Raw genomic sequence first — 14,112 nt, forward strand, 5'->3', positions numbered from 1 at the left:
GAATTAAAAATAGCTTCCAGGAAAAAAATGAAACAGTAGTAACTAACAAAAAAATAAGAATAAGATTAATCATTGGAGCTGGAGACAATACAGCAGGTAAGGTACTTGTCTTGCATGAGGACAATCTGGGTTTAATTCCTGGCACCCCCACATGCCATCCCTTATACCCCCTGCTCCAGTTCTGTTGATAGTGATTCCTGAGTACAGAGCCAGAAGTAAGCCCTCAGTACAGATGTGTGTGGCCACAAAACAAACACAAAATAAGAATAACATAAAAATTCCCAGAGAAACCAAGAGATGCTAAGTGTTCTGAGGAACTAGGGTGAAGGTGAAGGCAAAAACCAAGACAAACTCTCTTTTTTTACTCAAATTTGCTTCTTCGGTTTCTTTTCCCAGGAAATCTTGTTAAGAAACCTGTTTTGTTTTTGTTTGAGAGCCATACCCACTGGTGTTCAGGGATCACTCATGGCAGGGTTAGGAAACCATATGGGATGCCAGGGATCAAACTCGGGTCAGCTGCATACAAGGCAAGTACAACAACTCACTATACTATATATAGTTCAGCCCCTTTTCAGGAAATTCTGCCCAATTGACTTTTATATGTGTTATCTCTACCTCTCTTGAGAATACATACACAGATACTTAATGAGATTTTCATTTTAATATAAAGCAATAATAATACATGATCCAATAAAAAGTACAAATAACTCAGAAGTGTAATAAAGAGAAACCCCTGATGGGGGTTGGAGCAATAGCACAGCAGGTAGGGCATTTGCCTTGCACACGGCCGACCCAGGTTCGATTTCCAGCATCCCAAATGGTCCCCTGAGCAAAACCAGGAATGATTCCTGAGTGTATGAACCAGGAGTAACTCCTGTGCATCTGTGCATTGCCGGGTGTTACCCAAAAAAGCAAAAAAAAAAAAAAAAAAAAAAAAGGAAGCCCCTGATGACAGCAGCTCAAGTCTGAAAAGTAATCATCAAAAATTAGAACAAGTTATCAGAAAAATGCCCTAAATAATGTGAATAAAAAGAGTATGACTGAATGCTTAAGGACTTAAGGACATGACTCTTACGGAGTAGAAAATATAAAAGGAAGAGTCTAGAAAAAAAAGGTGGGAATAAATCATCCTATTTGCTAACTAGTGCATTTTTGGAGTGGAAAAAAGGAGTTAGAGACTGTATCTTCTTTGTGAGACAAAGATGCCATGTGGATCTGCAATGACTGCAGAGATATTCCAGGCACTATGAAGAATGTTTGCTGGTTTTCCATTATTACAATAAACCTAGGACAAAGCATGAAAAAAAATCCTGTTGTGACTAAAATTATAGACTTGAACAACTGAGGTTAAAAATGGCCAGAAACAAAGAGGAAAACTGAAAACCAGATTTGCAATGCTATCACAGGGTACAAATGACAAGACCAAATCAGAGAGGCCCAAGCATAAAAGCAAAAATTTCCGAAGTGCTACAACATTTTCAGCAAAAGAAGACCACTATCATAGCCAATAAAAAAACATGTGTAACAAATATATTTGGAATGGGAATTAGAGCAGGAATTTCTTCCCCGAGAATGACAGCTAAGTTCCTGATACTAAATGCGGAGTTCAAATTTTCTACTAATCACACTGTTTAATTTTACATATGTCCTTTAAGACTTAGAAATGAATGTAAAAATGGGTTCAAAGGTATAGGGCACTAAAATGATGCTCAGGTCCAGAAGTGCTAGGAGCCAACAGGATCATGCTCAGCAATAGTTGAGGGCCTCCACAATATACCTGGTGGTGCTGGGGATCAAATTTGGGGCCCAGTACATTCAAGGTATATGGCCCTAATACTTAAACTATCTCTCTAACCCTATCTCTCCTAACTTTCTAATCAATGAACTAAGAGATAACTAAAAGACTTTAAGTTTCTATAACAACAGAAGAAAAATTAGTGGAATCATTGTAATCTTCACCTTGACTGACTTTAGAAAGTACGAGGTACTGAAAACCTGAATCACAAAGACATAGATTCAAATAAAATACAAATACTATCTCTATTGGTACGTGGAGTATGATATAGCTACCATAGTACACAAAACAGATGTAGACTTAGGGATTAAGAGTGATCGTAGAGAAAAAAGGAATGAAGAGAAAAACTGGTATTAAGCATCTGGTAGGAGAGTAGGATTATATCTCTATAACACCAAATCATCCCTGAATCCCAAATATAATTTTTAGATATGAAAACACCATAGACATTAAAAATATATCCCATGATTTCAAAAAATGCAAATAAGTAAAAAATTAAGTGCTATGTGAAACACAACAAAGACATGCATATGAATGTGTACATAGATGTACACACATGATAAAAAAAGTTTTTTCTTTTTTCTTTTTGGGTCACACCTGGCGATGCTCAGGAGTTACTCGTGGCTCTGCACTCAGGAATCACTCCTGGCGGTGCTCAGGGGACCATGTGGGATGCTGGGAATCGAACCCGAGTTGGCCACGTGCAAGGCAAACGCCCTACCCTCTGAGCTATCACTCCAATCCCTAAAAAGAGTTCTTATCTTAATCATAAAACTTTAGATAAAAATAAGAGGTGCTGTGTCAAGCTTTCCCCAAATCAGAAAAAGGTTCCAAGTTCTGGACAGAAAATATTAGACTGAAATGTGTTTTGGAGAATGCCCTGCCACAGAGGCAGGGTGGGATGGGGGGGGAATGGGGGGGAGGGATACTGGGATCCATGGTGGTGAAAAATGGGCACTGGTGGAGGGATGGGTATTTGATCATTGTATAATTGAAACCCAAGCACAAAAATTTGTAAGTCTACAACTGTACCTCATGGCGTTTCACTAATAAAAATAAAAAGAAATGTGTTTTTGATTTTAGCAACCAACAATGAGCCCCAAAGAGCAAGAAGGCTCCAGGGGGTAAGGGTGCGGTAAAAAAATGTAACCAGTCACCTAATAACCCAATCCTCTTTACAATTATCATTTGGAAGGAATACCCTTCATCACAGACTTATAAACACAGCATGAATTCAAAATTCCCAACTCTACTTTATACTCACAAAATTTCTACTTGCCTTCAAATTATACTTGACCAGAGCTGATAAGGTTCTATTCTGAACATTTTTTTTTTTTTTGCTTTTTGGGTCACACCCGGCAATACTCAGGGGTTACTCCTGGCTCATGCACTCAGGAATTGCTCCTGGCGGTGCTCAGGGGACCATGTGGGGTGCTGGGAATCGAACCTGTGTTGGCCATGTTGGCTGCGTGCAAGGCAAACGCCCTACCCACTGTGCTATTGCTCCAGCCCCTCTGAACATTTTTTTAATTGTTATGTTTAAATGTTCAAGAAAGGGAAAAAAACACCAAATTCCATTCATTTTAAATGCCAGAATGAAAGGACTTAAAAAAACCAACATACTATATGAAACAACTGGCTAATAAAGAATAACTACCAAGATAGACCATTTTTGTTTTGCAAAGTAAGTAGAAGATGTGAGAAAGGGCTGGGAGATAGTTCAAGAGGCAAGAGTACTAAACTGGGAGTAGTCCTTGAGAACTGCTGGGTGTGACTCCAAAAACAAACAAAAAAAGGAGATAGAAGGAAATGAATATGTCTGTATTTGAATTATGCAATATTACTATATGATCTTACTCAATTCACCACAAACTTTCTAAATGTTTTTATTTTCACTTTATTTTTGTGAAGATAGTTGAAATTTACTTAGATAAGGAGAAAAAGTATATGTTCAAAGGCACGGGTTTGAAAAGCAAGTAAAATTTGGTGTTTAAACTATATTCAGACTTATGTAAAATTGTTTCTAGGGGCCAGGAGAGCTATCATAGTGGGTAGGATACTTGTCTTGCACTTGGCTGACCCGGGTTCGATCCCTGGCACCCCATATGATCCCCCTATCCTGCCAGAAGTGATCCCTGAGCAGAGTCAGAAGTAAATCCTGAGCACAGCTGAATGTTAAGCCCTGATATTTTTTTACTTCAGAATAAAATCCATTTCTATAATCAGACTAAAATATTATTTTAATACTAGGATATTATTTTATTTATAAACATTGGACCATAAAGGAGGCTAAAAGATTCTACTAAGTCTCATTAAATGGGTAATCAAAACAATCAGCGGTTGGGACGTGCCTCAGTGAGATCCTGAATTCATTTCTTGACAGCATGAAAAAAAAGGGGGTGGGTTGGAAAAACAGTACAATGGGTAAGGCGCTTGCCTTGCACACAGCCAATCTGGGTTTGACTGAGAGTACCACATACCGTCTCCTAAACCGTTCTAGGAGTGATCCTTAAGCACAGAACCAGTAATAAGCCCTGAGCACTGTCAGTGTATGTATCAGAAACTAGGCTCAAGGACTTGGACGTATGTTTTGCACACAGAAGAGGTGCTGGTTTCATTCGTGGTAGCATACAGTTCCCCTCATTACTGTGGGATGTGGCCCCCAAGTGGAAAACAAGAACCAAAATCCAGCATTTGGCTTTTCAATATAGCCCAAGCCCCCCCCCCCCCCCTTTTTTTTAAACTTCCATGAAAATACAAAGGCCCAGGTTCATCCCTGGTACCATTTTTATTTCCTTTAGCACTGCTGGGAATAGCCCCTGAGCAACAACAAAAGGAAACAGTATCAAATGCATTTGACATCTAGTCTCTGAATTTAAAATTAATGCTTTAATACTCAAAGGAAGACATAGAAAACAAAGTGCCAAGTAAGTATACTTGTGGCAGCAGTAAAGACACTATGTCAATTTATTTCTTATATTAGTCCAATACTAATATCAAGTGACTACAGGCTTACTTGTATCATAAACGGGAGTCAATATACCACTCAATTCAATGCAGGTAACTAGAACCCCACTGTGTTTCAAAAATACATAGAGGTGGTATGACACCAGGATAGCTCAGCTGTTTAGAGAGCCTGCTGGGCAAGAGTAAGGCCAAGAGGTCTGTCCTCAACACTGCTGCATGTAACAAACACAAACCTTGCCTGTAATCTCTGAAGTGGCAAACATTTTCGCCCATTCAACAGGCAAGTGTGGAAAGTGAGCACAACTGAAGGAGCAAGACCATTGGCAACCACGTGTGAGAGCGCAATTAAATGAAAGCGCAATTAAAGTGTTCAACCTTCCAATGAAGCATAACAACTAGGAAGTGTAGTATAGAAATACAACCCCAGCAAGCATATGAGGAAGCACCAAGGCCAAGGGTACAAGAGCCTTGAACCAATATGTGACCCTGGTAAGCACAACCAAAATGTTCAAGCACCACTGTCAGGCATGATCAACAAGCAATAATAACAAAGGGGAAGGAACACGGAAAAGAAGGAAATAATCGATGGTATGACATAGCAGACAAGAAAAAGGAACCACTGATTTTACTGCTAGCTATGATATGGGGCATGTGTTCAATTTTTTAAAAAACTGTTTTCACAGCTAGTAAACCATCGATGACTAGTTTATATGAAATTTAAAAACAAGAGAAAATACATGCAAAGCAGAGAACCTAGCACACATCCCCCCAAAAAAATTACTAGGTTGAAGATCATCTATCCTCACAAACTCCACATCTCCTATTTTATGGATGTCATGATCAGGTTTCATTTAGATCACATTCTAGTAATCTAGTGAGTAAGCTAAATGCCTTTTTCAATTCACAAACTTTTTTCATTATATAGCAACGAAATTTTAAATCACATTCTTGTAGAATACAAAAATCATTGAGAAATTTTTCCTCTCTGAAATATGCATTCATACTAAATTCCGGAACTCAGAAAATAAGTGATGGCTTTATAACAATAACAACAAAACCCAAAAAACCCTCTTACATGTTTCCCTGTTTCCTTTCTTACACAACTTCACATATTCTGCAATCTCTTCTATTTTAGAACTTGGCCATTAGGAGAAATGATAAAGACCAAAAGCAGGAAGACAAATATTATTCAGAAAAGTTGGCCAAAAACCTGTATTAAAGTCCCCTAAGAAGAATACTTACTCCCACACATAACAGAAATAAGAATTACAAAGATACTGAGGATTTTGTTCCAAGCCTCCCTCGAAACAACCTAGACTCGTATCTGTTTCTTTCAGTCCTCAGTAGGGAAAGGGTAAATATATAAGAACCTGGAAGAAAGCTTTGAAGTGGGCATCCTCTTGAACGGTAGTGTTCTGATCACTTGGGAGGAGAGGGAACAGGCTCTGAAGTCTCACCCTTTCACAAATCACCTTGTTAGGATGGCCAGGTAGAGGTGCTGAATTGGCCCCGGGAGATATCTGGGAAAAAGAGGGAGAAGAAAAGGATAGTTCATGGCTAAAGCACCAATGTGGAAAGAATCATGCCTCTGCAAGACAATATGAATTTTCTAAGTATTTGATGATCTTGTTAGCAGAGATTGGAAAGAAATTAAAAAATTAATCTTAAACATTGTAACAAATAAAAGGATGGGAAGCAAAAATTGTCCCTACCAATGAAGTGCTCTTAGAAACTTGTTTTAAGACATTGCCTAAGAATGCAAAGTCCTTTTTCAATTCCCACATAGCATCTACTGACATCTCTTGCTGGTATGAATTCTGAAATTTCTAAGGACACCAAAGAATTGATGTTAAGAACCAAGCTAAAACAACATATCAAGTGGCACAACGGGTAGGGCATTTGCCTTGCACGTGGCCAACCCAGGTTCGAATCCCAGCATCCCATATGGTCCCCCCTGAGCACTGCCGGGAGTAATTTCTGAGTAGAGAGCCAGGAATGACCCCTGTGCATCACAGGGTGTGACCCAAAATGCAAAAAAAACAAAAACAAAAAAACAAAACACATATCAAGTACAGAAAGATTACTGTTCACTTGGGCTAAAATTAATACTTTTTCTCCCTCTACCTTATTCCTTAGAAGAACCTCAAAATGAATATGGCAAAGAAAGATGAGAGTTTGTGTTAGAACTATAGTAGTCAGATATATGAAATACTAGATCTTTTTAATACAAACCTAGGGACCTTCCTAATGAATAAAGGAACAAGATAATAAGCCCCAAAGTAAAGAAGTTTAAAATCTTGAGCATGATTGTGGCTTAATTCCTTAACGCTTATGTAAATATACTTAATCTGCAGCAGAATTTTTAATCATGGACATCATAAGCATAACTGGTTTCATTGTACTGGGGAGTGGACCTGCCCATGCTTCTTCCTTTTTAGAGTTCTGTTCCATCACTATTCATTCAGTTACATAAGCCATATAGTTTCCTAAGTTCAAGAGATTTATGCTATTAGAAAAGAAAGAAAAAGAAAAAGAAAACAAAACCACAAAGAGTATAGTCATATACTCTTATAGTCATATAATAATAGAGGCCCTGGCAACAAACAGTGAATCTAGTCAGAAATAGTAAAATGTTCAGGATGGCTGGTCAGTAAGGAAGGAGTCAAAGAAATAGGCAAAGACAGATCATGGAGTGAAGTGGCATATGATTTACATCAATAACCTGCTATACAACAATCTTAGTTCCTTTGTTAATTTTTGCCTCAAATTTGTGATAAGCTTGGTAATCAGGTAAAGTATACCTGTAGTTAATTTTATAATTTACTTCCAATGATCATTCTCTGAGTAAAAGCAAATCACTTGAGGGTAGAACTTCCTAATTCATTAGTGTACCACAGAAAATATTTAGAAAAACCACTAGTGTTAATCTCGATATAAAAAACATGAGTGTGCTACTACTATTCTGTGAAGTCTGAACTGTTAATTTACTGAATGTCTCCTGCAAAATTATGTCAGTTCAGAAGGATGAAACATGGAGTCTGCTCTCAGAGAGGTTATTTCAGTAAAACAAAAAAAACATGCACAGGTACAAGCAAGTATAGGATGTTTCGGATGTCAATATGGGCTAGGGCCAGAGAGAGAATTCACAGGGTTTAGCACATGCTTTATATGCAGAAGACATGGGCTAAATCTCTGGCACCTGAGCAGTGCACGTGTTGCCCCAAACAAAAATTTAAAAAATATTCTTTTGGATTAGAGGGAAAAAAATATAGGCAACAATTAGAATAGAGATCAGAGCCTTGTGTTTATCTGAGGCAGGAGGGATAGCACAAGGTATAAGGCATTTTCCTCACATATGGGGGACCCGGTTTGATCCTCGGAATTCCAGTTTGGTCCCCTGAGCACCACCAGGAGTGATTCCTAAGTACCAGTGGGTGAACCCAATCTACACCCCACGACCCCCCAAAAAGATTAAGAAAAGATTTCACATTAAAAGTGTACTTTACATTCATGATTTCTCAATCTAAAGAATGTTCTTAGCCCCTTAAGAAATTTTCTCCCCTCTCAAAAGAGTTGGTTCCTTTACGTAGATTTCATACCATTTTTGCAGTTTCCTTAAACTTAAAATTTGCACAATACTTGTAGCTCTAAAGGCTATCTGCTTCAACTCTCATAGTCTATCACAGTAGCAGAATAGTAATCTGACAAAATGCTACTACAAGTAGCTAAGAAAACAAGGGGAGGGGTAGATTTCCTTTGCTCCTTAAAAAATTAAGGTATCAGTCATGAATAAGGGGGGAAAAAAGAGTAAACAATTGCCCCACTGGCCACAAACAAATACTTTTCAAGATGATTACTCTCTTATCCACAATTTCCTGCACACAGAAGTTCGATACAAAAAGAGAGAACAGCAATTGGAGCCATAGAACAGCTGGTGCTTGCCTTGCACTTGACTGACCTAGGTTCGATCTCTGCTGCCCTGAGCACCAAAGGCTGTGGTCCAAAGCCCGCTGCCCCCCCCAATAAAAAAATCAAAACCCGAAACCCAATATAAGGGAGGTAAGTCATATTCTAATCTTGTCATGACATGAAAAAGAATAAGGTCAGCTCAGCTAATAATATTAAGTAACAAAAAATATTCACACACACAAACAAATCCCATTAATATACATCTGGGATAAAATTAAATGTCTCTGAAATCAGATCACCGCCCCACTCCCCCCCCCCCCCAAGATACAATCACAATCAGAATTTGGGAAGTGGAGGCCTATGGAGCAGAGAGCAGAATTTGAAGATGGTTTCTAAGATCACAGTTCTGGTGTACATCTCCCGTATCATCTCCATCACTTCAGGTGTGTGGGAAGGGATGGTGAATTTCATTCCACACTTAGCACCTGCATTACAGACATCCCTCCCCTCCACAATGGTAAAATCAGTTTATCCTTAAAGTTCTAAAACAAACTGAGTCCTTCCTGAAGAGTCTCCAGTCAACAGTGTAAGTCAAGCTGCTTTCACTATTGTGAAAAGGAATATAATGGGGGTGGGGGGGGCGGGAGGGGAGCGTGTAGCACAGACTTAGGGCCTAGGCTAAGAACTGAGAATGGTCACCAGCTGACAGCAATAAAATGAGAAACCTTTGCCCTTACAATCACAAGCAGCATATTCTACCAACAATCAGAGAGCTTGGAAAAATGCCATCAAGTCTTTGATGAAATCATAGCTCAAGCAAGGTAAGTTCCTAAACAAAGAACCTAATAGCTAACCTAATAGTTAATAGATCGGTGGAAACTGTGAAAACAGATTTATGTGGTTTTTCTTTGTTGTTATTATTCTTATGTGGGGGTCAAATTCAGTGGTGATCAGTGGTGACTTTCCGTACGTTGCTTGAGGGTCACTTCCAATTAGGCCGGGTAGATCAGATCATTGATAGGGTTTCTATCAGTAGAAGAGCACATGCTTTATATGTTGGATCACCAGGAGTGATCCCTGAGCACAGAGTCAGGAAGTCAGTCCTGAGCACTGCTTGGAGTCAGTGCCCCCCACCCCCAATAAAAACCACCACTCTCCTGTCAAGTTTCGCCTTCAGAATTTTGCTGTACTGAGTATATAAATTAAGACTTTTTATGTACACAATATACCAGTTTTTATAACCTAATCTGAAAATAGTTAACTCCATGCCAGGAATAAAACTGGGCATTCAATCTTTTTTCTATACAAATTGTAAAGTCACACATATCAAATACCAGAGCCATAATCTTAAGTCAAGTCTGTCTGGCTCTAAAGCTCACCCTCAACGCTAAACCGCACTTTTGCTTAAGAAGCTGATGGGGGGGTGGGGGGGTGGGATCAATGAGATCACTGGTGGTGAAGAATGGGCACTGGTGGAGGGATGGGTATTATTCCACAAGGCCCAGGTTAATCTATTTTAAAAATTTCCTTGTGAATTGTTTTTGATACAACTTCTCACTAATTCTCGATTCTCAGTTTAATTTACTGAGATTACATTACATCTGAAAATCTGATATTCTATTTTTCTCAAAGCTGGAAATGATTGAGCTTTAATATATAAGGACTAAAGCATTCTCTCAGAATGCAACTTACATTTAAGAAGTCCTGCCAAAACACATTCCTGATAGGATTAAATCTGCAACAGTCATTCTTGTGATTTTTAATATTTATTTACATATGACTATGACTAATCCATCACACATAGCTGGGAAAAGGACGGTATCACTAACTACAACTTAACCTTTTAAGCACGAAACTGTATTATGTTAGGACATCTTATATTAAGCATGGCCTTTTTCTATCTTGGTACCCACCATAATAGCCACTAACCTAACCTTTAACCTTTATCTTAAGGAGTACAGCAATGATCCTGCTAAAAATAATAGACAAGTTAGGTTTAGATATTGTTTTTATTTAATTACTTGCTCCAAATTACTTCTGATGGCAGTATTCTTGATTCATTTACATTTTTCTCATCAAGGTAAAGGCAGAGGATGTACAGGTATATGATCTCTAGGCTAGCATTAAATAACATCCTCTATAAAATTGCTTTAAGACTTTGCTCCAAAATATCTGTATAAATTTTCTCCATGGAAATGTGTTTACTGTCTCCAGCACACTAACTAGCCAAAAGCCACTCAAATCTTGGCCTCACAGAAGGGAAAAAATAAAACAAAAAATGAAAAGTTGGTGCTTCTGTGCTGAAAAGTTCCTTACCCCTTTAAGGATCAATCCTGGCTACTTAAAAATGACCCTGAAAATAGAATATTTGGTGGACAACTAATAAAAGACATAAAAAAAAGTTTTCACATATCAAATTTGTAACAGTACTACTGTGTAAGCCAGGCATACTTAATGTTAAGTGGCAGTAGTCCTTCTAAGAGAACAAGCACTGGTTTCTGAACTGGCAGCTGAAAAACCATTTAATCCAAATATTCCCACTACTTCCACAGTGGCAACTGTTAATCTCCTCAGAAGAAATCAGTTAAGAGGAAAAGGGAGAGATGAATGACCTTGGAAAGCAAGCTTTGCATGCAAGAGTTCAATCCCTAGCACCAAATGGTCCCACGTAGTCCCTGAGCATTGAGTCAGAAGTAGCCTCCAAATAAAAAGTAGTAGTTAATTGGGAAGATTTTATTAATAATTTAGAACAGTCTGAATGAGCATTTTTGTCATCTGATAAATTCTGGGGTTATGCTCTCCAAGTGGGGAAAAATGCACAAGCATATTCAATATAATAATAGCATCAATGGGGAAGACTAGAAAATGTTTAGCAACATTTGCTAATAAGACTAAGAACAATAGTAGAGCGAGCAGGGCACTTGCCTTGCATGCAACGGTTTACCTGGATTCTGGATTCGATTCCCAGCACCTGGTATGGTCCCCCAAGTACCACCAGGAATGATCACTGAGCACAGAGCCAGGGGTAAAAGGCCTGAGAACTGCACTGCCCCCCCCACACCAAAAAAAAAAAAAATGGAAAGAGTAAGAGAATGACCATGGAGCCCTTGAGTAATTCAAGAACTGGTAGTGTGTGTGAGTGCGTGTGTATATGTGTATTAGAGAACATTACTGTCTAGTACTGAGACAAACAGGTTAAAAATTATACACTATCACAATATTGTATTATTATACTACAAACTTACTCCCATTCTTGAATCAAGATAAGCATAAACAATGAATCAGGTCTGTCTTCCTGAGAGCAGAGAAGAACCAGGGTTGGGGAAAAACCATATCACAGGTCTATCTTATCCCCAACCCCACAGTACTGTAACTTAATAGGGGCGATGGGGAGGGCTATGCAATTAAGGAAGTTTCTACTGAGTACATATATACATATATATATATTAAGGAGAAAAAGTCATAAAGTTTAGGAGATAGTTAAATCAAGTTTCCCTTCCACAATCCAGATGTCTACAAATGAAGGTCTCCAAGAACATCTATGATTATTTTGCTCTGGCTGGTAGGCAATCTTCTGCTAGACTGAATTCTCAAACATTTAGATCTACGGAATTTTAAAAACCATCTAGACCATTAAGTCCAAATCAACATAAAATTGTACACGTCACTGTACTGTCCTCCCGTTGCTCATCGATTTGTTCGAGCGGGCCCAGTAACACTGTGAGACTTCTTACTGTGTTTGGCATATTGAATACCTCATGGGGAGCTTGCCAGGCTTTGCCATGCGAGATACTTTCAGTAGCTTGCCGGGCTCTCCGAGGGGGGCGGAGGAATCCAACTCGGGTTGGCCGTGTTGGCAGCCTGCAAGCAAAAGCTCCACCCGCCCTGCTATCGTACATAAAGTGATTTTAGTTTATGATTCTTACTAGATATTGCAATTCAAGTATTTACTGCGTGTCCACCACACACTCTAGATTCTATGAACACAAAGGTGAAAAGAGTTCTTGCCCTCAAAGAGATCCAGTCTAGTGATGGGCAATCTAAAGGAACTCTCCGAGATCAGCAGGATCCTGGACCCTTAGACAGGTGTCAGAATCTGAGTGGGTGTTCAGGTCCTTAAAAAGGCAACAGGGTTGAGAGGAAAAGAGATGCTATACATGGCCCCTTCTCATCTGTGTCTGAATTTCTTGTCCATTAATTTACTACAGAAGAGTTCAAGTGTTTATTATACTCCAGACAGACACTTCATAATGAAGAATTTTAACATCTGCTGAATTAACTAGAACGACAGGGTCAAGAAAGTATATAATCTGCCCCCCCCCCCAAAGAAACAGCTGTTAGTAAACCATAGTAAAACAGAAGTGAAAGCAGATGTCTGATAAAAGGCAGCTAATAGAAAAACAGCGAGAAAACCAGCGAGCCGACCCGGCGCCCGCTCGACGATCCCGGGGAGCAAGCCGAGAACCGCCTTTCCAGCCGAGTGCTGCCCGAACCCGAACTGGGGCAAGCGGAGAGAAACAGATCATCCGGACTGAACTTTCCACACCGCCCTCAAAGAGGTGAGACGTTTGTAACCGAAAGATTTCGCACCCACATCTTCCCCTCCAGCCTCTGAGAACAGCAGCCGAGAAGGCAGCTCGGGGAAAAGCCCTCACCCAGGTGCAGTGAGTGAGTGAAGGAGGCAGCGGGCAGCAGGCGTGCATTCCACTCTGTGATGCAAGCAGGTCGGGTTCGGGTCCGGCGGACCCCCCGCCGCGGCCCTCCCCACCCACCGCCGCGCCGGCCGACTCGGTCGCGCTCCGGGGCTGCCGAGGGGCGTATACAATAAGCCTCGGGAACACAAAGCGCCTTCGAGAGCGGCCGGACGGGGGCGAGGAGGGGCCGCGGGCAGCGTCTAAGGGCCAAGGGCCCGCGCTACTCCTCTCAGAAACGCGCCCCGGAGACGGCCACGGGGTGCCGAGTGACACTGGGCCCCCACGAGGGGGGCGCCCCGGCAGAGCCACCCCCGGAGGCTTCTCGGGAGCCCCGCCGCGACGGTTCGGACCCGTCCCACCGCCGCAGGGCCGCCCACCCCGTGGCTAAGCGCACGCCAAAAGGGGACGGTGACGAGCGGGCGAGCGTCAGTCCCGGCGCGCGCCCGTGTCCTCCGGGCGTCGAGAGGAGCCGGGCGGGGGCCCCGCCAGCCGGCGGCGCCCGCACGGCAACTTGGGCTTCGGCGGCGCCCGGCTGCCGACCGACCTCTCTCATCCTCCGGCCCGGAGAGCAACGACTTCCATTCGCCGACAAGACGCAGCGTGTCCGGAAACCCGCGGCGGCACAAGGGCTCGAGGGGGGCCCCGTCCCCCCGGGTTCCGCGTTCTCCGGGGTGACATCACTTCGCCCGCGCCGCGGCGGAGGGGGCGGGCGCGGGGCCGCTCTCTCTCCCGCCCGCGGCGCCCCGC

The 14,112-nt window shown here is 41.2% G+C and overlaps 1 protein-coding gene across 8 annotated transcripts in view; it reads right to left on the reverse strand.

Annotated features, from left to right (window-relative positions):
- RNF38 (ring finger protein 38) overlaps positions 1 to 14,112 on the reverse strand; it is a 112,991-nt gene that overhangs the window by 27,423 nt on the left and 71,456 nt on the right. For 3 of the 8 annotated variants that reach the window (XM_056117095.1, XM_056117089.1, XM_056117094.1), the window contains one exon: positions 6,133 to 6,282. The exons of 3 other annotated variants lie outside the window; for them this stretch is intronic. Coding sequence is in view for 3 of the 5 variants with exons in the window: in XM_056117089.1 (XP_055973064.1) it covers positions 6,133 to 6,282 (150 nt within the window). In the remaining 2 variants the exon portion in view is untranslated. Of the gene's footprint in view, positions 1 to 6,132; positions 6,283 to 13,909; positions 14,083 to 14,112 lie in introns of those variants that run through there. 2 more of the 8 variants (XM_056117091.1, XM_056117092.1) reach the window with 2 other exon arrangements.

Source organism: Sorex fumeus, unplaced genomic scaffold (assembly GCF_029834395.1).
Source record: "Sorex fumeus unplaced genomic scaffold, SorFum_2.1 ptg000034l, whole genome shotgun sequence".
NCBI lineage: Eukaryota > Metazoa > Chordata > Mammalia > Eulipotyphla > Soricidae > Sorex > Sorex fumeus.